General features: G+C 34.0%; 2 protein-coding genes across 2 annotated transcripts in view; both read left to right on the forward strand.

Moving 5' to 3' along the window:
* LOC124356786 (peptide transporter family 1-like) overlaps nucleotides 1-15,353 on the forward strand; it is a 39,131-nt gene extending 23,778 nt beyond the window's left edge. The window contains exons 13-16 of the mRNA XM_046807996.1: nucleotides 7,098-7,200; nucleotides 8,211-8,336; nucleotides 11,002-11,109; nucleotides 15,083-15,353. Coding sequence (XP_046663952.1) covers nucleotides 7,098-7,200; nucleotides 8,211-8,336; nucleotides 11,002-11,109; nucleotides 15,083-15,190 — 445 coding nt within the window. The 3' untranslated portion in view covers nucleotides 15,191-15,353. The remainder of the gene's footprint in view (nucleotides 1-7,097; nucleotides 7,201-8,210; nucleotides 8,337-11,001; nucleotides 11,110-15,082) is intronic.
* A 988-nt stretch (nucleotides 15,354-16,341) lies between these two features.
* LOC124356794 (peptide transporter family 1-like) overlaps nucleotides 16,342-26,274 on the forward strand; it is a 40,925-nt gene continuing 30,992 nt past the window's right edge. The window contains exon 1 of the mRNA XM_046808005.1: nucleotides 16,342-16,400. Within this exon, the coding sequence (XP_046663961.1) occupies nucleotides 16,367-16,400 (34 nt within the window). The 5' untranslated portion in view covers nucleotides 16,342-16,366. The remainder of the gene's footprint in view (nucleotides 16,401-26,274) is intronic.

Below are 26,274 nucleotides of genomic sequence, written 5' to 3' on the forward strand. Positions count from 1 at the left end.
CAGGATTGTCCTTACACAGCATTTAAGCCATTTGGAAAACTCTGGCAGATTAAGAGAATATTATTTGGGCTACACACACTACGATGTACCCTGTTTTCAAAAACCTATTAACACGATAATTGAGTCAAAAAAGCTTACTGGGGTTGCTGCTTAATTAGATGACATCACAGTTTGTGGAAAGAATCTAGAGGAACTTGATAACAATCTTTGTTAATTCAGGAAAGCTGTAGAGATATATAGTTTTGAATATCAGTAATTAAAAAAATGCCTTTTCACTCCATACAATAAAATTATATGCTATGTAATAGGCAATAATACTATTTAACCAAATGTTTATACCCTATGCTAGAGCTTTCAATTCCAGGATATGTACCATTTCAAAGAGCAATGGGAATGTACATACATTTCTCCAGTTTTATTCCAAGTTTTCAGAGAAACATCACAATCTCGTTAATAGTAAATTGCCACTGTACAATAAATTCGTCCAAGCTAAACAAGACCTTAAAAATGTGATGATTTTGTCAATAGAAGAAGAGGTTGTATTTACAGTTGAAATCCATGCTTCTCAGCATCCTATCTGTTATAGATCAGTCACCATGTAACATTTTTCAGTTGAACCCTCAATCAATCAGAGCAGCATCACTTATTTGTTGAAAAGGAAGCCCAAGTAATAATAGAAGCAATATAAAGCACTGGAAACACTATTTACTAGGACACCATTTGTAACTTGTTACTGATAAAAAGTTAATGTCTTTATGTTTGACAATAAACTATCTGGTATGATTAAAAAAATAGAAGATACTGTGCTGGCGACTTGATTTGTTATGTTATAAATATGGGATTTTTCACAGTCCTGTACAGCTAAATGAGTCCTCTGAACACTATGTCTAGAATGTGTTTCTGTATGAACCTGAACAAGTCAAGGCTAAAGAATCTGTATGAACACCCAGGAGTGAAGCAGATGAACCATTGGATTAAGACAGAGAATTTACCATACTTCTTAGAAGAAAATTACTGCAGTTTGCATAGTATGCACTGAACTGAAACTAAGATTTTAAAGAAAGGAGACCAACCATATAAAGGCAACTAAACCTTTTGACCAAAGATTACTATGGATTTTCAAATAAAATTATTAAAGAAATAATTGATATGATAGCTTAACCACTGACTTACCTTTTAATAAAATGTTAACAGATAGCATTATTTTCCTGGCTGTTTAAAAATTTCAAAGTTTATTCCAATCTATACTAAGAATAAGCCTTCAATGTGGCAAAGGCATGTGATGTTTCTAAATCAAATATATCTTCAACAAATGATTCTAAAACTGCTTGGGACATCATCAACAATAAAAACAAATCACGCAAGAAACAAATCAAATTAAAAAATGGTGACAGACTTGTGGAGGACAAATCTGACGTTGCAAATAGGCTTAACGGATTCTTCGGATTTGTTGCTTGTGAGCAAGGCCCTTGCCCATTACCCCCACAAGGAATCCCAAGTCAGAGGCAGTGTCCAGTAGCCTCACTGTTGCAGAGGAAATAATTCAGCAGCTCCCAGCCAAAAAAACAAATGATTTAAATTTAATATCGATGTGGCTCATAAAAAATGCTCAAAGCATATTGTGAGACCATTAACCCAATTATTAAATTTCTCTTTTGAACAAGGAATTTATCCCTCACTCCTCAAAACCACGAAAGTAACTCCGTTTTTCAAGAGATGATCCCCCACTTGCCAGTTTTGAGCAAAATATTTTAAAAAACTTTTCTTGACTAGAACGCTTCAGTTTTTGAATAAGCACAACCAGCTATCTGAAGACCAGTTTGGCTTCAGGAAGGGTAAGTCAACAATAGACACAGTTGTAAATCTAATAGACATGGTTGTAGAGGAGCTAGAACGTCAGGATTCCACATTGAGGGTGTTCCTAGACTTATCAAAAACATTCAACTGCGTTGACCATGTTACAATACTTGAAAAATTTGAATATCATGGCATCCGAGGCGTGCCTTTCCAAGTGGCTCAGGTAATTTTTAAGCTACAGAACTCAAACTGTCTAGATCTGAATCAAATTATCTGAACCAATTCACCTGAGTTATGGTATCCCATAACATAAGGGGGAAATCACTTCTGCACAGAAGACTGCACAGTATGCTGATGACACTACTCTCTGTTTCACTGGCAAATAAAACTTGATTCTGGAACACCAGAGTTTTGTTGAGATCAACAACTGCGTCCAACATTTCAACAGCCTCAATCTTAAGACAAATTCTGCAAAATCAAATTTTCTAAATTTTGCTTTGCGATCAGGGGGACGAGCCAGCTGTTGGCTGACACCATGCTGGAAGAAGTCACTGCTTGAAATTCCTGAGAATATACCTAGATCAAGGGTTGACTTGGAATAATTACACTGATCATGTTTGCTCCAAATTGGCCTCAGGCATTTATGTTTTGAGGTCTCTAGCCAAATACTGCGCGAGTCAGGTTTTGATGATGGCGTATTATGGCTTGATTTACCCCCGTCTCACTTACAGGTTGGTGTTGTGGGGAGCTTGTGCAAACAATCAATTCATGAGATGGTTCAAGTTGCAAAAACAAGTGATCGGCATTATCGCTCAGTTGAAATTTAGAGTCGTGCAAGGAAGCCTTAAAAAATTTACAACTGTTGACACTGCCCAGTATCTACATCTTGGAAACAATTCTGTTCTGTATGTCTAAATGTGCCATGACGAATGGCCGAGACATACATGCATATGAGACTAGATGCAGAGATAACTACCAAACTGGTAGACACAGAACGGTGGTTTATGAACGCTTGCCTTCACAGGCAGGTGTTCAATTCGACAACAAATTACCAGATTAAAAAACGCTCCAACGCCCAAAGGGTTAAAAGCTTGTTTGAAACACTTTTTAGTGTCACAAACATTGTATACTGTGGATGAGTTTTTAGCATATGATTGGGAGACCAATAATTAAAAAGACTGACTGAATCCGTCGCTTGAAGTGGGAATCATTGGCGAATGAATGTATGTATGTAATTTTGCAAATTGCATGTTTGAATGAGATTTCTTGTGGGGTTTAACAGATCTGCAATAAAAAGGTAGATGAACTGGAGCTGAACTCAACATTCAAATTGAAGTAACCCTTCCTACCACAGCTATGTTATGTGTAGAAAACATCCGTTGCTCCATACTGCTTGGAGATTGTGTCAGAACATCGTAGTGTACTCAATTGTGCACCTGATGAGACAATGAGACTGCTACTTCACCTATTCATAGGTGTCTCTGATGTCGAAACGATGTAAAGGTTCGTTTCGAACTTCTTCGTCGTCGACTTTCTTTGATCTCTTCAGGCATGACTTCAGATTCCAGGAGTCAAGTCTGAGACAGGGTCAGATACCAGATGCGGCAATAAAAAGGAAGGTGAACTGGAGCTAAACTCAACATTCAAATTGCATTAAACCTTCCTACCATAGCTACGTTATGCAAAGTTAGCTAGAGTTACCTTCCTTTTGCGTAAATTGAAAAACTGTGTTGGTGAAGATCATCTGGTGTATGGGATAACCTTGTAGGGTAACCGTTATCCTTCCCAAAAAGCTTTTGTATGGCAGTAAGAATAATTAAAAAACATAAATGAAGGGAACTCTTGTTTGTGGTTTGGTGGTGCTGTTGGATTGTTTCCATCCATCTAATAGTAATATGGTGGTTAAGCGGTGCCTAAACTGTATAGAGATGGGTGTGTGTGTGTGTGTGTGTGTGTGTGTGTGTGTGTGTGTGTGTGTGTGTGTGTGTGTGTGTGTGTGTGTGTATGCGTATCATGTATGTAAGTATATGTATACACAATTTTTACAACAATGTATTTTGTACTACTTAAACAGATCTTTGGTAAATCTTTAGGTTAAAGTATGGTACACAATTACAATTACGATTACAATTAAGAACAATTAAGTACAATTAAGAAAAGACTGATTGATGGACTCTTCCCCTTACACAGACCTATAGTCTATATGGGGAATTATTCATTTAAATTATGGAAATGTATATTTTATTGTTTTATGTGTATGAATAAAAAGATTTTGATTTGATTTGATTTGTTTTACTGCCTTTAGAGAGCTAAAAATAATGATGTTACCTTGTCTGTACACATATTTTAGTCTTCTAAGTGTTAAAGAACATCTTAAAAATTACACAATTAGAGAAGATGTTCATATTATATAAGACTAGAAGTACTTTATTAGATTTCACTAATTACTTGCACTTTATTAGTACATGAGTACAGAGGTAAAATTAGGGCCACATGGCCCTTTCTTACATTTAACCTCAACGAAATAACATTCTTACATTTAACCAAAAACCAAATAGATAACTTCAGTAGAAAAATGTATCAACTTAAAACTGTTTGTAATATTTTAAATTATTACAAAAATAAAATAATAACTAAAACTAATATTACTTTGCATAATACGAGGTAATATACTGCATAATAACATATACGGTAGATCCAGAAAGTACTGTAAGTTCCGTTTCAATTTATCGCCGCTGCAGCACTGCGATCGCTGTATCAAGGAGAAGAAACGTGCGCCATTGTAAGATCGCTGTCAGCCACGTACGATTTGTTGTGCTTGTTTACAATGTCGGGGTGTTGATTGAAAATCCGCTTTTGAAATCAGATCTGTGATTCATTTTCTGAATGTTAGGAAGGTGAAACCAATTGAAATTTATCGGCACATTTGCGAAGTTTACGGACAAAATGCGATGAGTGATTTAATGGTGAGAAGATGGGTCCGACAGTTCAATCAAGGACATAGTGAAGTGCTCGATGAAGAACAAACTGGGCGTCCATCTTTGGTTACATAAGAACTGGTTCACGCGATTGATGACAAGATCCAGGAAAACCACATGATTACAATTAGTGCTCTCGCTATGGAATTTACTCAAATCTCACGATTACTAATTCATGAAATTGTTACCGAAAAACTGAAATTTCGTAAACTTTTCTCACGTTGGGTACCAAAGATGGTAACTGATGCTAACAGAGCAACACAAAACAAAACGGATGGGTAGTGCACTTCAATTTTTGATGAGTCTTCTTCAGCTCCTGTCCTAAATAAGTGTATCCCATTACATACTGCTTCATAACACTATGTGGCTGTCTTCTTCAGCTCCTGCCCCAAATAAGTGTATCCCAGTACTGCTTCATAGCACTTAATGTGACTGTCTTCTTCAGCTCCTGCCCCAAATAAGTGTATCCCAGTACTGCTTCATAGCACTTAATGTGGCTGTCTTCTTCAGCTCCTGCCCCAAATAAGTGTATCCCAGTACTGCTTCATAGAACTTAATGTGGCTGTCTTCTTCAGCTCCTGTCCCAAATAAGTGTATCCCAGTACTGCTTCCAGTGCCAGAGTTGGACAGGTGCTGATTGCCCCAGTAATGCTTACACATGCTAGCCTTGATGGGTTAATTCTCAAACCCTCCCCATGACACCAGTTGCTAATAAAGTTAAGAGATTCTTGAGTGAGACATTCCAATGTACTTATATTCCTTCCCCTACCCATAAGCACTAGGTAATCAGCAAATACTAAGTATAAAACCACAATGTTAAGTTAAGTATAATTTTATTGGTTTAAAGGCCAGTTTCCTGGCTTTGTCTTGGGTGTGCCCATGTCTCATCATAGGTTTTAGTTTTTCTGCAGTACTCATTGTGCTCCCATGAATAGCAGAGAGATAATGGTCACCCCAAGCAGAACTCCGCTCTACCTGTAGAAGGCTACATTAAACTGGAGGTTGTCAGGTACCTCCATATTAGAGACCTAAGTGTTCTCATATTAGAGACCAAGCTCTCTCTTGACTGTGCAGTCCTTGGTATATACTGTTCCACCTTGTCTTGGAAAGCAGGGAAAATTTAAAAAATTGAGAAAAAAATAAAAGAAATCAAGTGTTCTGAGAGAAGGCTTTCCCGATAGATGAAAATAGAACGAAAAGAAACTGAGAAAAGTTTGATGATAGACGATGATAACACACACAATAGGAAAGAAGTCAATCAGCTCAACTCAGCTAAATCAGTTATAATACGGAAAGTAGATCAGGCAGTCCTCAGATGCACACACACTGTAATACAGTACTTGATTATGAGAGAAAGTAGCTGTGAAAGTGCTGCTTGGACGCATTGAGTGTTGGGTACCACTTTGCACCTCGCCACTACGTGCAATTAGATCATTCCTGTGTACTATCAAGCTATAGACTACTTCTTGGCTATTAAATCCTGGTTCAGTATTCCTTCGAAGAACTGTACGGCATTCGAACTACGAACCTCTTGTTGAAAAAGTGATGCTTATAGAATCCAATATGGAATAAGCCCACATACACTTTTCCGTCGAAGAGGAAAGTACTCTACAAGATGTTTGACTGCTTCAACAAATCCTTTACCTTAATGTGTAGAGCGGCTTGTTAAGGATGTAAGTGTGAATCAGACAGACAACTCATTTCACCAACACCAACTAATAGGTCTCCACCTGATCCACCAGTTATTCCTTTGGGTGCACTTCTTTGTGGTAACAACCTTGAGCGGTGAAGAGATACAATCTGAAATACCTACAAACCCAAATAATCTTTGACGAAGTACAAGAGAAAGGAAATAATTTGCATGCATAAGAAATATATTTCAAGTGAGGAAAATGATATACTTCCTACCTGAATGAACTTTATTTTGTTTTATTTTATCAGCTAACAATTCAACTACCAAATTTGAATACTTTATATTTCTAAACAACATAAAACAGATATTTTAATAAATAATGCTAGGTCTGTCGACACAAACATAATCTTAGCACAGCACTTGTATCTTAGCACTGTTCTGGATCAGTTCCTTATCCAGGTCTATCATCTTTACCAGATTGGACAGAAGCAGGTGTAGGTACTTTTGTTATCCACAAAAGTTTAGAATGTGAGCGTTTAATATGTTTGCTCTAATAGAGAACTTTACACAATATAATTTACAATCCAAACAAATAGGAAGCTGTAGAAGTTTGCCTTTTACCAGTGAGAAATTGTACAAATGCAGTGTATTTGTTTGGGATTATAATATATGTTAATATGTATTTTTAGTGGCTATGTTCTGACAATAAACGACAAGACTGTTGCAACTGGTCTGAACCTCGATGTGGGCGGAGTGTACTCTTTGCTGGTAGCAGAAAACAGTAATAATGAGGTAAGACAACTAGAATTTTAAGTTCCCAATGTAATTGTGGCATTGCATGAAAATTTCTATTAGACTATCATGGCCTATACAAGTATATCAAACTTACTGAATTTCAAGTTTATAACTTATTTCAGTCTCAAGATTTCCTGCGGACAGACCGACAAGACATAAATGAAATTTTTACAGCCTCCAGGCAGATACTACAGACAGAAGAGGAATTTTTTCCAGAATACTTAGTGGTAGTCAAATGCAAAATATACAACATTTCAAGTTTATAGTGCAATTTATTCATGAGATAATCACCCTGAGCTATATATAGACTTTGCTAGCGGTCACTCATCTTCCAAGGAGGGACATGCACCATCATCAAACTCTATCTTATCTACATACAAATCAGCTGATACAACAGAGCACCCACAATAGACCTAACAAAACCTTATCCACCAATCAACAAAGTAATCTCATTATGTTAAAATATCAAATGACCGTCCTCAGGTCTTTTACAAACTAATTTATCCTACATTTCTCGTTGCCATCATACTTATCTATAAAACCATTATAAAAATATTCATTGACACTCTGCCAGATCCCATGGAGTGACTTGAACCATCATCAAAATTAATGTTACCTGTATAGAAATGAAACTTATGTAAAATTTCAAATCTACAGTTCAGTTCATTCTTGAGATATTGTGTGGACAGACAGACAGAATTAAGTTTTTAGTCTCTTGACCTATTGAATTATTTCCAAGAAGAAGACGAATATCAAGCAAAAATACTAAATAAAAATGTTTATATTATTTTGAATAGTGCACCACAAAAAAATTAATTAAGGTATGAAAGAGTAGTCTATATGTTAAGTATTAGGTAAGTTGTCAAAGGCATGAACTTTTCAACGGACCTTTGGGACATTAATATTTTATCAACAACTAGTTTAGGCTATGTAATCATATCAACTGTGTTATACTCTTAATATCTTGTATTATGATAATTATTTATTTTCTGTGCACATTTCTATAGGCTCACCTGTTCACATTAACTCCACCGAATAGTGTTCATATCCTTTGGCAGCTGCCTCAAATTATTGTCATCTCAGCAGCAGAAATCATGTTCTCCATCACAGGACTTGAATTTTCTTATTCAAAGGTAGGCTTTTTTTTTAAATATTTGTATGTAAACAAACAATATTTTTAACCACTATTTTGTATTTCGCCACTTTTTAAATTTCAGAATCTAGTGTTATACTTTGAAGTATAGAACACATTTTTTCAGGTAGTTAAAGTTCAATTAATTCAAGAATATATTTGGAGTGATTTACAAATAACTGATCTGTTACCTTAATTGGAACTTGATGCTTAATTATGTATCAGTTAAATCTAATTCTATAGGAATTGCACACCTGGCACACAGCCACTGCTCTAAAACTGCCAAGTAGAGGTGTGTCAAAGAAATTCCCCCCTCAGGCAAAAATATATAATTTGTTTAACATAGAAATATATCATAGAAATAGTTGTAGAAACATGCAAATAACTGTATTCAGTCAAAACACTGTTCAATATAATTTATTGCAACCTATTTAACTTACACTAAAAATATTATCCTTCAGACTTTTATTCTTCAGAGCTTTTCCTGTAATATTATGATTTGAAGATATAAGCATAAGGATTTATTCATTATTTTTTACAGAGAGTTGTAGATTGAATGGCGTCATAAAATACACCCACCAATTGAACAAAGTAACCTCATGAGGTGTGTTCAGAAAGTAAGTACCGTTTTATTCTACTGCCGCCGTAGCGCTGCACTCGGTATTCGGCGCATGCGCACTAGTCGTCCTTGTTCACACAATTTTAGTGTTGTTCTACGTTGTTTTCAGTTTTCTCTGGACGTTTAAAATGTTTAAGACAATTAGTGATCCCACCGATCGTGAGATTCGTTCTGGAATGGTAAGTGGGTAAGAATGTTCAATTCTTGGCATCGTCTGACCACCACTTGTATGAAGTGCGAGCTAGGCAGCCAACGCTTTGAAACCGACGATGAAGTGAAAACAGTCGTGGCTACATTCGTTGGCGGGAACCTTCTACGAAGAGGTTATAGACAAATTGATCACCCGCTACGACAAGTGTTTGAATATCAGTCGAAACTATGTCGAAAAATAGTTTAAGGTTTGGGCTTTCATGTAGAAATAAAATTGTTTTACTTGTTTTCTTTTTTTAACGGTACTTACTTTCTGAACACGCTCTGTATACAGGGTGTCAATTAAGTCTGGAACCTCTTTTTTAATTTTTAAACCACAATAGAAAGAAATACCAAAATTCACACGTGCTTACTGGTGATAGTAACGCACACATCTGCCCAATTACCGACCGGATAATCCCTTTGGGGGACGGTCCACAAGGAGTCAGACAAAATTCTTAAATAGCAGCATAGGTCAAGTTTGGTATCAAATTAAAGTTCTTACTTAGCAGAGTACAATGCTGCAAACCGGACTTCAAAAGGTGGATTCATTCAGTAGTTATAGCTATTTGAATTTTAAAACAATTGAACAATGTAAATTATTAAGTATTACAAGTAAACACCAATTTTTAAGTACCTGTGATCAAAGTAAGTGTTCAAAATGTTCCCCTACCATCGTCTACATGTCGTTATACATGTGCTGATACGATATTAAAATATCTTAATCCGCATTGAAGGCTTTTTAGTGTATAGAATCGAGTTTTGATTTACAAATGTTGGCTGGTACTTCTTGTGTTGTAATTCTGGTTTGCACCCAATATTGGGAATATATTTAAATTTAGTTTGACATGCAATATGGTTTGATAATTGTATATACAGTTTTCTACACATAACGTAGCTATGGTGGAAAGGGTTGATCAATGTGGATGTTGGGTTTAGCTCCATTTCACCTTTCTCTTAGTACAGTGACTGGTATCTAACACTGTCACAGATTGTATTGAATCAACCCTTCCTACATAGCTATGATACGTGTAGAAAACTCACTTGCTCCCTGAACTTAACAAGGATTGTGTCTAAAACATCGTAGTGCACTCAATTGTGCACCTGATGAGACCATGAGAACATTTCTTCACCTAGATTACACTATATTTTGTAGTCTATGATGTCGAAACGATGTGAAGAGTTCATTTTGAGCTTTTTCATCATTGACCTTTTTTGGATCTCTTCAGACGAACATGACTCCAGATTCCAAGAGTTAAGTCTGTGACAGCGTCAGATTCCAGATGCTGTACTTAGAGGAAGGTGAACTGGAGGTAAACTCAATATTCATATACACTGTAATATTTTTAATGTTCTTTAATTGAATCTTGAGAATTTAGTTGAAACCTGGCATGTATAGCCCTCTTTTGTAGAATTAATATTCTGTGGAGATAGTTTTAACATGTAGAGCAGAACTGCACATACACAGACCAAAAACTATATGAGACTCGATAAAGACATAGTACTGTATATATAAATTAAAGTGCTTCAAAATTGCAAAGCTTTATCATTCTCCTTAGGGCATAAATACCTGATAATAATTCTTACACACCTGGATTACATATTTTCCTCACTTCAATTTACTATCAATATTCAGTCCTAGAAACTATATATTCATGAATCTTATGAAAACCACAAAATTTGGCAAGTCTTTAAAGAATTGGCTCTCTTCTTTTACTAAGATTAGAGTTTGAAATTGCATTAGCAATGTTTTAACGTTGTGTCAATCAGGAAGCATAGAAGATATTCATGACACTAACATGTAAGCCTGAGAAATAAGGAATTATATGTATTTACAACATTTCATATTTTGTTTCAGGCTCCTCAAAGTATGAAGTCAGTTATTTCTTCCTTGTGGCTTCTGACAGATTCTCTGGGCAATTTGATCATTATACTTGTATCAGAGTTCACCAAAGATATTCCTCAGGTATATACATACTATCACGTCTATAGACTTCGAACGTCTATTTTGTAATATACTACTACTATACACTTTAAATAAATGGTTAAACTTAATTTGTATTCTGATGATTATAGCTAGAAATAATAAATAACTCAGTATGATACAAATGTGAACTTTAATGATGATAAATTAATTGACATACAGGTTTGAATTTTGAAACAAGATGGAGGATACAATAATGTTAAATTTTTAAATACAGTTCTTAAATTTTAGGGCAGGGTGGTCGTGCTGGCTTAATGAAATAGAAATATTAGGTATTGTTTTTTTAATAAAAGATATTGTAATTTTGAAAAATAATTTTGTTAAATTTTAATTATATTAATTTTTTAATTGTTAGCCAAATCGAATGTTCCTGGGTTTTATGTTCTTCCAATGGATCACTGTTAAATTTAAAAGGAACTTTCTCACCCAATATCTGTCTTCTGCTTCTCTGTACTTCAGTGATAATATGAGTTTAATAAGTTAACCTTTCTTTCGAACCAAATACTGCTGAATAAATGTAACCAGTTTCTTTATTTAAAATAATAATCTTGCTTCACTTCTTCTATATCCCTCTCTCCTCTAAACTTTTAAACCTCTGCTCTCTTCACTCAGCAATCATCCTTGCACACTGTATCACTGACTTTAGTTTACTTTATAACTTTTGAGTTTTATATCTAATAAGGTGAATTTTCATTAATTTTGATATATTTAATTTTGTATTTATTATTGTTTGTATTAAAATTTGAGACAATTTATAATTAATTATTCCTTAATTATTTAATTATTATTACTAATACATTTCTAAATTAAATTAAATATTGAAATGAATGTGAGATGTGTGTATGAATTGAGTCATTACAATTATAGTAAAATATTGCTTAATGTTACAAAAATATATGCAATAGACTCTTTTACACTAAAAGAAAAAGATCATGAACAATCTGCTCAAGGTGCAATGAAGCAAATCGTGTAATTTGTAAGGTGTAGCATGTTTAAAAATAAATATCATTATATGGAATATATTTACAAATGTAAAACAATGTTTCCATTGTAAAATAATTATATTGTTTTATAAAACCTTAATTTTATGATTTTATTATCAAATTTAAAAAAATGATCATTTGGCTTTCAGGACTTCTCAACCTTCAAATAATTTATCATAATTATTATTTATTTATTTAATTCCCAAGAAAACTAATAAAGTTGTGATCTTTCGGAACATCAACCAATTTCTATCTTTAGCCTGGTTATTTTTGGTTACCTGTCAATTAAAAGACACTGGAGATATTTTGAAAGACCCAACAATAACGTCCTGTCCTCAAAGGGCAAACCAGTTAAAATGCTTATACAGTATTGAAATATTCACTTCTCTTCACTTTTTGTATCACATATATAACACTGTCCAGCAAGGGGTATCAAGAAGCAATATTTATCTTCCAAAATTCTAATTACATTTCTGTCATGTTTCTAAATAGTAGTAAATACTTAAAAAACGTTTTAATCCTACAAAACCTATTAGAGTGTAATAAAAGCTCATAACACGTTCATGTTCACAGTAGTAGTTTGTGGTGAGACTTATAGCAGTAATGTATTAACATTGTTATAACATTCTAACACTCGGGACAGCTTGTTATTATCTTGCTATATGACACCAAGATCATGAAATTAGAATGGTGTCATTACATTGAAATAAAAATAACAAGAAAAGAGACAGTTCAGTGTGGTTGAAGAGATGTAGATTTGTCATTTGTCTTCCAATTCAAAAATACCTCTATAGAGTAGAAAGGTCTGAGAAGAAGCCAGAAAATAGATTTTTTCTGATATGCTCCTGTCCTATAGTGTTTTTGACCACTTGTTGTAAAACGTTGATACATTTTGCTCTAGCATACATGGGTTATTTTCAAATATGGTCAGTCAGTGGGGTGAGAAATATGTAGTTTGTGCTGCCCTTGTATTATAGCAACGTTTACCACCTCCTTTTGTCAGGACTTGTTGACTTGCCTAAATAACTTCTAGAATGTACAAGGCTATTGCAGTCAGTAGTTTTTGTTGTTTAAAGTTACCTGTTCAGGATTCATGTGGGTTACATCCTGTTAATATATGGACTGCTTTTTTATGTAGCACCAGTATCCTTTGTATGTTGAATTTGGAGGATCTGCCCCATACATTTATCCCATACTTCAGGTGGCTTTCCAATAGAGCAAAGTATGCACATCTTGCCACTTCTGGTTAACACGTATAAACCAGAGCTGTTTTCACATAACTGGTCAATCTGGTCATTCCAAGAGAGTTTTGCCCATGACTACTCCAAGGTATTTACATTGTCCACCCTTTCCACTTCTGGTAGTTCCAGTACTTTATCTTTTATTTTTCCCAATATTAGTTGCTGAGTCTTTGTGTTGTTTCATACTGGGTCAATGGCTTGACAGTACTTTGTTGTAATGTTTATTGCAGTATATGATACTATTTTCAGGTGTGAGAGGAGTATATTTTTTAGTAAGAGTATTGTATTATTTGGATATATTAGCACAGAGCAATAGTTTGTGAGGTATTCAGGAAAGTCGCTGAGAAAAAATATATAAAAGATAGGATCCAGAATGATTCCTTGCAGGACACCCCTATCAACTGGCAATGCTTTGGAGACAATCTTTTCGTTACTGCATGAACTGATGATTTTACTTATACTGTTTTTGGTTTCTGCCTGTTAAATAACAACTGAACCAATCTGCTGATAATCCTGTTACCCTAAGGTCTGCTAGGTTTTTGAGGAGCAATTTGTGACTCAAACACTCAAATGCTTTATTGAAGCCTAGGAAAATTGCAGTTGTTTTACCTTCCTTATTCCTTATGCACCAAAACTGTGTTGATCTTTGGGTAGCAGATTTTTTTAATACGGTATGGCAAAAGTTGTATGAGACCAATTTTCTCAATAATTTTTGATTCTTTAGGGAGCAAATACATAGGCTAGTAGTTACTGTTTTGGGTTGGATCTCCTTTTTTGAACTTAGGATAAACTATTGTTGATTTAAATTGTGATAGAAAAACACCTTGTGCAAATGGTTTGTTGATTATGGTTGTAAGTGGGTATACTAGTTTTTTTTAGATGTCATCAAAGCCAGCTGCATTCTTTTGTTTACAGTTTCATTATAGTTGTTTTCACTTCATTTTGAGTTGTTGGCCAAAGAACAAGGGTGTTGTGTCTTTGTGTTAAACGCAATACACTTTTAACAAGAAAAACATGTAAATTATTTTAATCTTAATTATTGCATAGCATTTAAGATAATGGTTTGAAATAGATATCGTAGAACTTTGGTTTTAAAGTCCAAGATTTATGTGTTGTGTTTATACTTGCCAAATGTGTCCAGTTGATAATACACACTTTAATACATTGTACTTGGTTTGTAGTAAAATCCTCTATGTTTATAAAGCATCTGCATAGCTTTGACATGGCCAACATTATTTTTGAAGATCCACAGGTCCTCTCCAAAGTCATAACTTATATAATTATATACTGTTGTTTGGTTACAACCATATTGTTATATCCATAACCCAAACATAACAGTAACTAAATTTAATTTCTCTTATATAATTGCTGTAATTTTGGTTAACTTTATATACAAATTTAAAAATTTCATTATTGCTCTTTTTAATTAACACCATTTTAAACATGTATATTTTAATTATTAAATTATTGTATGATGTTTGCATTATTTATGTAAAATTTGTAGTAATAAAAGCTATTTGTTTTTATTACAATGAAATTTACCATGAAAAATCCCTTGTATCTTTTGATTCTAAATTATTGATCTGAGCTGAGCCCCGATGCCTCTTAAGATTTGACTTTTACAGAGCAAATTCAGTAAACTTATGAGTTATTAATACTGCACTAATGTAAGCAAAAGAAAATTAATATTGCTATAAACGGACGACTCTAGAGAAACTGTTTTATTTTCAGGTGTATATGCTTTCGTCATTTGCCATCTTGATGGTAATAGTGATGGGGATATTTGTTCTGCTGGCACGATGTTACTCCAGGGCCATGAAGAAGTTGACTGTTGACTGAACACTATTGTTACAGTAAATGTCATTTCCCGGAAGTTTGTAACACATTCCAATTGATGACAATCAGCAGGAACGTGAGAATATGAACTCAAATCTGTTTTCTACATTGTTTATTTATTTTTGTAAATATTTAACTATGTGTATAAAAAATACTGCCATTTTAATTTGTTTATTTCCATACCTTCTTTAATTTATAACTTTACTTGTACGTATTGTACTAATTTCTTGTTAAGTAAAATACTACAAAATTCAACAACACTAAACTTATTATTTTTTATTAAAGGAAAGCTTAAAAACATTAAATTACATTATCAATTAAACTTTTTCAATACTAGAGTTGCCATATTGTGTTGATGGAAAGAGAGGAGCCACTGTCATTGAAGAGGGCAGTCAAAGTTTGATCTCCAGGAAATATTACAAAATTAAATAATAAATAAATGAAAGTATCCATATCTCAAGAACGAATAAAGACATAAAAATAGAGATTGTGGCATTATGTTTAGTGCAAATAATACATTGAAATCATGTGTCACAGCACCGCCTTTACAATAAAAAAAATTGTATTGAATTCCAATATGGCAGCAAAAAATGTGAACTTTATAAAATTGAAATATTCAGAATTTGCAAAGAGTCTTTTTAGGAAATTGATAAGATTTTACCATGTTTTATTTGTTATATCATTAATAAAAAAATACTTTAAAATTAAATATTTTTTAAGTTTAATTTTAATGTTGTTGTTTAGCTGTATAAAATGACCAACCAACTTTCCATGAAATAAAATCAGAATAAACATTAAATATGCAGTTTTGCCTATTGCAGTATTGGAATAGAAACTTTTGTATTGAGTCTGGAAATATTTTCACATATTGTGCATTTTTGTGGCAAATAAAAATGATGAAATTAAAAATTAATCCCATGTCAACACTAAGTATCTATAATAAATTGTTATGAATACAGCCTTGGACAAGTATGACAGTTTATATTATACCCTAAAATTTATGGGATCCATAAAATACTCGTGTTCATTTTGATTGATAAGCTTCACCTACAATATTGTGATAAGCATGTGACTAGGGAACATAGATAACCGTCTGCTTTGACATTTTCTCAAGAGAGAAAAGTGTTGTGATACCATATCTGTCCAACAGCTGACAAGTGTAGTAGCAGTAGTAGCGACATGACTTCCCACGAGGATATTGCAGAACTAAATTGTGCGTATGTAGGAATTGTATAAATATATTATACAATTTTGTAATCTAAACTTACATTATTAGTTTTGAGTAAATAAAAATAAGTTAATTTTAATTGTAAATATTTACCAATGACATTATTTATGAATAAATTTATTAATGATCAGATGTAATCCAAATGGTAAACAATGTGAAGCCCAACAAGCAGTTAAAGAATAAATTAGAACACATACTTTCAAACATATTGTGACAATTGAGTACATTTATCTTAACTGGGAAATTAAATATATCTGTAACACTTGTCATATTTACAGAATATTCATTGAATGTAATAAAAAATAATTATAAATACTTTTTTGTATTGGCATATTAATGGTAAACTTTTTTTTGAATACCTATGCTAACTCTTAGTTTTCATATTATTTTTCTCATTGTTTATACTTAAAATGAGGAATACAAAAGTTTTTTCCTATTTAATAATTAATTCAATAGAATGTGGGTATGATATAAAAATTAATCAGAATAAAATAAAAGACGGATTAATAATATAAAGAAAATTAAACAAAGTGCTAACATAATCACAGCAATAGAGGTTTTGTAAGTGAGTTCTTAATTCACTATTCAAGTGTGATGAAGTAAAGGAGAGAAGAAAAATTACACTGTGTATTGTTCCAACATCACTTTTACAAAAATGTTGGTGAAATTAATTTGTTTCTTTGTTTATCCTGATTTATGATCAAGCCAATTCTCATTAATGCTTATTTTAACAAAAGATGCAAAATTATTTTTATCACTCAAGTTGATTTTTATTACTACTTAGACGATTAATTATTAAAAAATGGTAATTTTTTTCTAAGGGATCAAATTTATTACAGTATGAAAAATCCAGATTAAAATGAATTAGTTTTAGAATTTTGGACAAGTTTTAGATTGGTAAAACTATTAAAACCAATATTTTGGTCAAAACAGTTATTTCTTGGGACTCGCTATTACAAGAGTATTATTATAAACTGGCACTATCCACTTATATGCAAGTGTATATCTTTATAAGGCATACCAAATTAAAAAGGCCATAGATAATCTGAATTTAAACACACGGATTTGTCAGATGGGCAGTTATCAATGGAATGGACATTTATGTTAGTAAGTACTCAGTTCTTCACATTGTACCATGCGCCTTAGTAAAGTCCCTGATTTAGATTTTACATTTTTCTACAGATGACTGTCCTTTGATAACGATTTGATAGATAAGATTTGGTCCCAGATATTGAGTTCTAAGAAGATTTCTAATTGTTAAACTTTTTAGTGATTATGTCATGATTAGCGTAGTAAGATGATCATGATTAAAACATCTGGACAGATCATAAAACACCTCTAGCACTCTCTGGGAACCATTCAAGACCCATTGTATTTAGTATTGAGAAGCATTTGAATAAATAAAAGCATTCTTTACTCCCATCAACACCACTCACTAGTACATAGTATATCTAGTATATTCACTCCTAGTATATATACACTCTGTTCAATATATCCCATCTTCTACACTTCATGGTTTATAGTCAAGAAACATGTATATATTGTTTAAGGAAATATTTCAAATAATGTGAATTCCTTATAAAAGATTTTTTTTTTTACAATTTTATTTACAATCTGTTCAGACATTCTTAGAACAATAAGTAAATTAGATAAAATAATAAATTAACACGAGTTAGACTCTATCCAGCGATAGAGCTAACACAAATAAACAAGAAAGTTTGAAATTAGAACCTAAGAGGTAAGTCCAGGATTGAGTGTCTCTTCAGACGTGTAACTGACGCACTATTATCCAACAGGTTCATCGCAAGGTAGTTCGGATGAGAATACAGCTTGTCTTGGTACTTCTTGCTGTAGCGAGTTATTTCCTTTTTTACTGTGGGAATTTTGGTGTCTTGATGTATTAATTGATTAGTTATATACCACGGAGCTTCCAGGATGTTCCGAAGGACTTTAGACTGAAAACGTTGGAGAATTTCGATGTTGGAGTTACTGGCTGTACCCCAAAGCTGTATACCATAAGTCCAAACAGGTTTCAAAATCACCTTGTATACTAACAAAACAACTTATTTCTTAATGATAATTTCGACCTCTTGTTTAAAAGCCAGGATATTTTTTTGAATTTTGAGTTTAAAAATAATCTTTTGTGCCAGATATGAGAACGCCAAGTTAGTCTTCGGTCTAGATGCATACTTCAATACATTTAAATTATATTATCATAAAAGGGTTTCTATTTTTCTCAGATGTGAAACATTACACTTTTAAATCATGAGTACTTGATTCATAAAAATAATTGTTTGTAAAAAACTTTACATCAATGTTGGTATTTGGTACAGCAAAGTTTCTCTCATATTGTGCTGTATTAGACATGCTCAGAATTATATTTTGTGAGGGATCACAGTATAGGCCTACACTTGCCTTACCACTAGTCTATATACTGTTAGTTTTAATTATAAAACCATAGACTATTTCATTTATTACACTATCAGATGTTATTTATTAGTGTCATGTGTGTTGGTATTCGTTATTCTTCAATCTTGTAATTTTGGAAGGAGTACTTCCCCCTCTGGGCATGACCCTGACTGCTATGCTGTTAGTATTAAACTAAAAGAACCAAGCCTTGTTAATTTGTAATTATTTTAGATATTCAATAATAATCTTACAAAAACACTTTTATTTTTGTCAATATTTATAGAACGAATCAGTAAAATCACACTGCTTATAATCTATAATATTGTATAAAAATAAAATGATGTCTTTCTGTTTGTTCGTTTGTTTGTTACTCAAACACGTAAAAACGACTGTACCGGTTATACTGAAATTTTACATGGTCATTCTTAGGGCCCCTGGTTAACATACAGGCCTATATGTATTTTGAAAATCTCAGTGATCTGCCCCACAGGTTTTAAACACTCTCTTAACACACCATTATCCATTATATTTATGGACTTGGCTTAATCAGCAGATGATAAATGTGTTTTAATCACCTGTCAAAGCCAATAATAATAATTATATGACCTTATGACTTCTACCTGATCTGTGAATTATAGATAAGATCCAATTTTCATTGTATTAGAAAACAACCTTGTGTGTTAATTTTTTTATTTGTATCAAATACCAAATGATAAAAATGTTCACATCATATTTTTGTACCTTAAAACAAATTGTCAGACACTTTAGTTATATCAGTCACATATAGTAAGGTAAAGAGACTGAAAGAGGGTCTCATCTTGTGGTCTATTTACACATTATTAATCTGTAAAATAGGTCAAGACGAAACCAGCAGAATTGCTTAAGAGGTTGATTAAAAATATTATATAAACAGTAGAGGATCCTTAATTAAAAAATCTGAGTATATTACTTAAAAAAGTACACTCTCCATATTAACTATTTAACTGTCATAACTTGTAATGCTCACTACAGACATGTCTAGTGGTGTAATTAGGACTTGTCTTGGGGGGGATTGGATTGAAGAGAGTGTCACACTATGGGTATGGAATAAGTCTAAATTTAAATACATTAAATAGGCTTTTAAAGTAAAACATTTAACTGGTATGTTTCAAACAATCGAGTTTCTGTTACGTACGTTTTAAACATTTTGTAGGGTTTCTATTCCACTCATCCCTTTCTTAGTTATGCCACTGGTACAGTGTTTCAGAAGCTAGCAGTACTACCTCTAATTGTTGTAATATTCTATTTGTTAATGCACACAGTTATACGTTAGGTGATAGAAAGTATTTGTAGCCGATAGAAAGTGAGGTAAAGTGTATTGGATTAGCATCATGTTAATACTATAATGAACCCAGCTTATTGTCATCGATAGATAACTGAAGCTGTGGTGATAAGGTTATCCAAGTACCTCACGTGCCGCAGTCAGGCATAATAATAATAATAATAATAATATTCTTTATTCCATCAACAATTTCACAATTGCATTGCATGCGTCAACATTTGAGGTATTAAACACACAATACTTAAATGTGAGAGTCAATAAACAAGGCAGTTAACAAGTATTTGGAATTTCATGGTAACTGGACATCAGGACTGGGAAATTGTCTGTTGATAATTTCAAGGATTTTCATCCCAGCGGCCCATCATGAACTCTTCAACGGAGTAAAATGCCTTTGACACCAAGAGGCGTTTTAGTCGAGCTTTGAATGTTTTGGGATCGTCGAGATGTTTAATTTCCTCAGGGAGCCTGTTGATGATTGTGACACCAACCTGGGATGGCAAATGCCCGAATGCTGTTGTCCTGCTGTGTTGCTCGGTTTCGAAAGTTGTCCCTGCCTCTTGTTTCATAGTGATGGATGTCCCTGCCCTGCACCAACTGGCATTTTAGTCGACAATACAGGGCGACCTCGAGAATATAGAGACAGGGTAAAGTCAGCAATCCAAGCTCCCTGAAGGATCCTTTACACGACTCTCTAGGATTCAGTTTTGAAAGAATTCTGATGGCTTTCTTTTGTGTTCTAAATACTCTTTCGAATTTGTATTTAGAACAACTTCCCCACAGCCTAAGGCTGTAAGATAAATGTGGATGTATGAGACCAAAATAAGCCGTTTTCAATACATCCATGGAACAAAATTTTGAAAGGTTGCGTAAAACATAAATGCCTGAAGCAACCTTTGAGCAGACTCTATCAATGTGATCATCCCATGTCAGTCCTCGATCAAGGTACATTCCAAGGAATTTGATGGATTCTGCTTCTTCCAAGAGTACGTGATCCACCATCACTGCGGGTCGTTGCCAATGCTCTTGTTGCTGAAGGCAAAAATTCATCACATTTGATTTCAAACTGTTTGTTTTCAAATTGAGTTTTGAGAAATGTTCAATGCATGAATTCACCTCAATGAATGATTTCACCTCGAGATCTTGTTTTGATTTTGATCTGATGCAGAGAGTCGGCATGAATGAATGACTGAGCATGCTTTCTGTATCAGCTGGTGTGACAGTCAGTGCTCGTAAAAATAAATTGATCTGATTAGGTAAACATTTGCAACAGATCTACTCAATATATTTCACAGCTCTATAAAAATTAACAATTATTATCGTTATTAGAAGAATAAATTACCTTAACAAATAACGATAAGAGTGCCAGCACATTCCTATAAGGCCTTACTTTTGAGTAAATTTGCACAAAAATGTATGTAATAGTTAAACATTTCTAATATATTATCACTAGTAAATTATGACCCACTTTCCAATATAAATTTATTAAGTTATTAATTGTGATGTCTAAGACGGTTGGATTGTGCATAATTTCTTCTAAAAACAATCCTACGTTGAACACACCGGCATTCATATTACAAGAAGATAGGAGCGCCCGCAACTATCGACAATCGACTGACAGACTCTCTGAATTCTTCCAATGCTCCCACATATCTACTACGTCGCCGCGGTCGTCTGCGATCCTGTAGTGGTAGTGCCTACGATAGTCGCGCCTGCACGTTGCGGTCGGCAGCGATCCTGTATTGGTGGTTGTCTGCAATAGTCGCGCCTGCACGTTGCAGTCGGCTGCGATCCTGTAGTGGTAGTGCCTACGATAGTCGCGCCTGCACGTTGCGGTCGGCTGCGATCCTGTAGTGGTAGTGCCTACGATAGTCGCGCCTGCACGTTGCGGTCGGCTGCGATCGACCAGCTTGCGCTCGCTCTTGTGAACCGCTCCATAATGTAATTCAATACACTGTTTATGCAGGTTTCACACGGGCAACAAAACGCCGAACTCAGCTTTTCGTTCTCTATCTCCAAATGCTTACCTATTGGACTTATGGAGTTGCAAACAATGTGCAAGCATTGGTGCTTTCACGGAGTGGCGGATTTCAGTAATTAGCACCAAAACATGCCCACCACGAGTATTTACAATGACCCAGTGCTCGGCACTTATGGCGTTGCCGGTTTTCGCGTCTTAATTCAGCTTGGATACAGGCGTGTTTCATTTCAGTTCTGATGATATTGATCAATATTTACATTTTTTTATTGTTAAAAATGTGCGACTTAACTTTGAACGACTTATAATAGACGTAGAGTGTAATCCAAACTTGTTCGTTGAATAATTTTTTGGCCATTTGGTAATAATTTTAAGAAATTCTGGTGACTTCCCTAAGCGTTGGGTGCAGTAGAATTGGGGAAAACGGACTTGAGAGAAACCTGGAACTCAAGATGGAATAAACTCTAAACTATCTTGGCACTTTTCAGTCTCTTCTGTGTCGCCTTAAATCACTAAACAGCAAAGCATTATAAAAAATATTCTTAATTTGTGCTCTTTCATCAAGATACTTATTGCTGAATGAGGCGGGGAAGGGGAACTTGAGTCGCAGTAGAACGCTGAAACTTGCGTTGGACGTCTAAAAGGGTCTCTCAATATCGTTGCCACGGCCAACGGCTTTGTGAAACAGCTCTAAATCGCGTCAGGACCGATCTAGAGTTGCCGTGATTAGACTTTTACAAACCATACCGTTGGACGCATAGCGCCTCTTGCTGCCTGTGTCGTAGCCATGATCTAAAACCAATTTATATTTTTTTATGTATTCGTCCATTTCTGCACAAATCGTCGACATCGTTAGTGAGATATGTTTTAATTAATTTCACCATTTTACTGGGCCTGAGAAACGAAACACACACATCTGTATTCAAGCTGAATTAAGACGCGAGAGCCGGCAACAGTCTCCAAAGTGCTGAGACTTAGGCCACTGCACGCAATCGTGGTGCATTTTGGCGTTAGACAATGTGATCGGCCATGGATGGATATTGTGTACACTGTAGGGATAAATATTTATTAACTAAAAAATAATTAATTAAATACCTAATTCAAAATCAGATAGCATCACAATTTTATAATTGAGGACCTTGCCGGACAAAGGGCACATAGTAAGATATTGTACTTTCGGGAAACGGCTCTTAAAGTTTATAGTTGTAAAGATATTTTGTAACACTTAAAGGATCCTGTGCTTAAAATTTATTGTACTGGAATATTTTATAAACTTTATTATAATGTTATTACTCTTGTATTTACTGAAAAGTACTAATTAGTGAAAATAAAATTTATAAGAGATGTTATGTGCCCTTTTTTAGCAATACATAGCCTATAACCTAAACTAATGGATAAATGCAGTGAAATATAAAAACAAGTTGATAAAGAACAAACTTTATTACATCACATAGCCAAAATCATAAAAATAAGGTTTTCAAGAATTTTCCTCAAAAATTTGCTCCAGCCATATTTCGTCATCTGCGGTCAAGTACTTCATCAAACTTCGGACATCAATGATTTTAGCTTCCGATACTTCAGGAAATGGCACTGTTGCAGGTTGAATTTCTCCTAATGTTTGTTTATTTACAGTGTTCATAAACTTGAAAGGAGAGTAGGTAGGAACAAAAGTGCTAGAACACACAACAGTTCCATCACTTTTGTATTTAATTATTACGTACTTCATGATTGTAAACTTCTGTTTTTTAGCCAACTTTTGAAAGTCTTCGAAGAAAGGCTGAAGGCTCTTATCCCAATCTTTTATGAGACTTCGATCCATTATTACTGTAAAAGGGCTAGGCTTCTGCCGAGCCTGAACCATAGCTTGCAGCCATGGCTTTGCAGTTCCGATGACCTCTCTCTTTTTGATATGAGACCTAACAAGACCAAAGTTCCGGTCACATTGTGAGAATGAATGGCCCCTAACTGGAAACAACTGTATAATTTCTACGTCAAACACTTTGCTGAACCACGAACAAAATTTAACCATTGTGGCATTGCGGTTTTGTCCCCCAGCAGAGTCCGATAACAAAACAACAGTTTTTACTTCTGATTTTTCAATTTATTTCTTAAGGCAATCGTACAGAAATGAAGCCACACTGTTCGAATTCTTAGATGCTTGTGATTCCATGAAACAGTAGAAGTAAGACTCGTCATCATTGAAAATGTGTACGTTAAATGCATATAACCATAAAAGCCTTTTGTAAAATTGGCTGTTCACATTAATTCTTGGCACTGGGTAGTTTTGAGCATAGTCAAATTCACATACAAAAAAAGAAGAATCAGTTTTTGCTTTTTCTATGAACTCATGTTTTAAAGCTAGTCTTCTTTTATATTTACGCTGATGAATCTGATAAGGTACTTTGATTGGATCATTAGGATTTCTTGACAGTTTTTCTCTGCATTCTGTACAATAATCGCACACATCACTTTTAGGTGACCTCATACCAAATTCATGGCCAAACTTAGATTTGAAACACTTAAAGTAGTGGGGGTAGCCCATTTTCAAGTTTTCATTTGTTTCAGACCTATAAAACTCTTGAAACAATGTGTAAAGAGTTTTAATATTGAGCTCCGGGTTGTCAAAGTACTTTAGAGAGGTTTTATTGCCACTATAATGGCTTAGGCTATATGGAATTGATTCAAGGTGTGTCTTCATCAAATCAAAAACATTATGTTTCAATTTGTGTGGTCGATTAGTGTGATGACCTCTCCGTTCTGTAAAGTCCTGATCATTTAACACTTTTTGTTGGATTACTCTTATTCTTTTAGGACTTATTTGTAAAAGTTTTCTTAAGAAACCTTGACAGACTGATACCTTAAAACCACCAACGTTGATACTATAGGCCCAAATATTAATTCGGGCTTTTTTGGGTTGAATGGTCTGAGTTTGTTGATCAATCTTTTCTATACATTTAGAAATAAATGAGTCTTGCAACTCTTTACCTTGGTTGTAGAATGATGAAAATAATTCGTTCTGATGTTCTGCAGTAAAACTTTCAAAACATTTCTTACTACAACACTCGGTAACATAAAAAAACTGCTTTCCACTTACAGTCTTTCCAGACCTACCGACATACTCTTTGCCTTTAAATCGTTTCACTTTAGCACTTTCACGTTTCAAATTTGTATTGTTACTGTATAGTTTACGTTTGCGTTTAACTTTCGGCTGATCCATTGCACTTAATAGCTCTAGTTTTTAAAAGGATTTAACTTATGAACAATGAACATAACCTCAATAATTCAACAAGCTGAAAATAGAAACAGCACTAATGTTAGATGTCATTGTTTTGGATTTTGTCAGCTGCACAGCTGCAAAACAAATTCTCTCAGAAACCAAAGAATAGAGATTTTTTTTCAAACTTTCAGGGCACATTCTAAACAACATGGCGGATCCAATAAAGCAATTGCCGGAAAAAGGGCACATACACCTATATGCCCTTTGTCCGGCATTGTCCACAATTAAGAAATCTGCACCTCGTTATGATAAAGATGATTTAGGGCTCCAATAAAGATTCTGATTATATTCAAAGTGGTATTAGGTCCACTATTGTGATTAAGTGTTCTCTGTATTCACTGGATTATAAAAAGTTCCATGTTACTGAAGAAATATAGTTTACAAAAAAGCGAACATTTGTAGTTTGCTAGTAATCCTGTAAATTAGAAGAAGCTGAGCGTCAAATTTTGATTAATACAAAATCACAAACCTCTGTTTGGATCAGATAGTTTTGTTGGTGGTTTATATTCTTGCTGAGCATCTCTGCTTCATTACATGGCATTTTACTATGTCTTCCCTTACTTCTATGAAATGTAATGTACTGTTGAAAGAAAGTTCAACAAATTGTATAAGGATTTTTCTAAGCAATCTAATTATAAAATATCTTATTCAATCACACTTTTTTACCTTTTTGAAATACTTAAACATATTTGGTTAAAAACTACTGCCCTTTCCCATAGTTATTTTAAGACTGCTTTGACCACATATAACCCATAACAACACGGCTTCATTTCAACAAACTCCACCATTACAGCTTTGAAAGAATTTTTTGAACACATAATTACAAAACAGTTGGAAAATCAGGTTACAGCTCTGAGCAATTTCATTGACCTCAGCA

The sequence above is a fragment of the Homalodisca vitripennis genome, chromosome 1 (assembly GCF_021130785.1).
Source record: "Homalodisca vitripennis isolate AUS2020 chromosome 1, UT_GWSS_2.1, whole genome shotgun sequence".
Lineage (NCBI taxonomy): Eukaryota > Metazoa > Arthropoda > Insecta > Hemiptera > Cicadellidae > Homalodisca > Homalodisca vitripennis.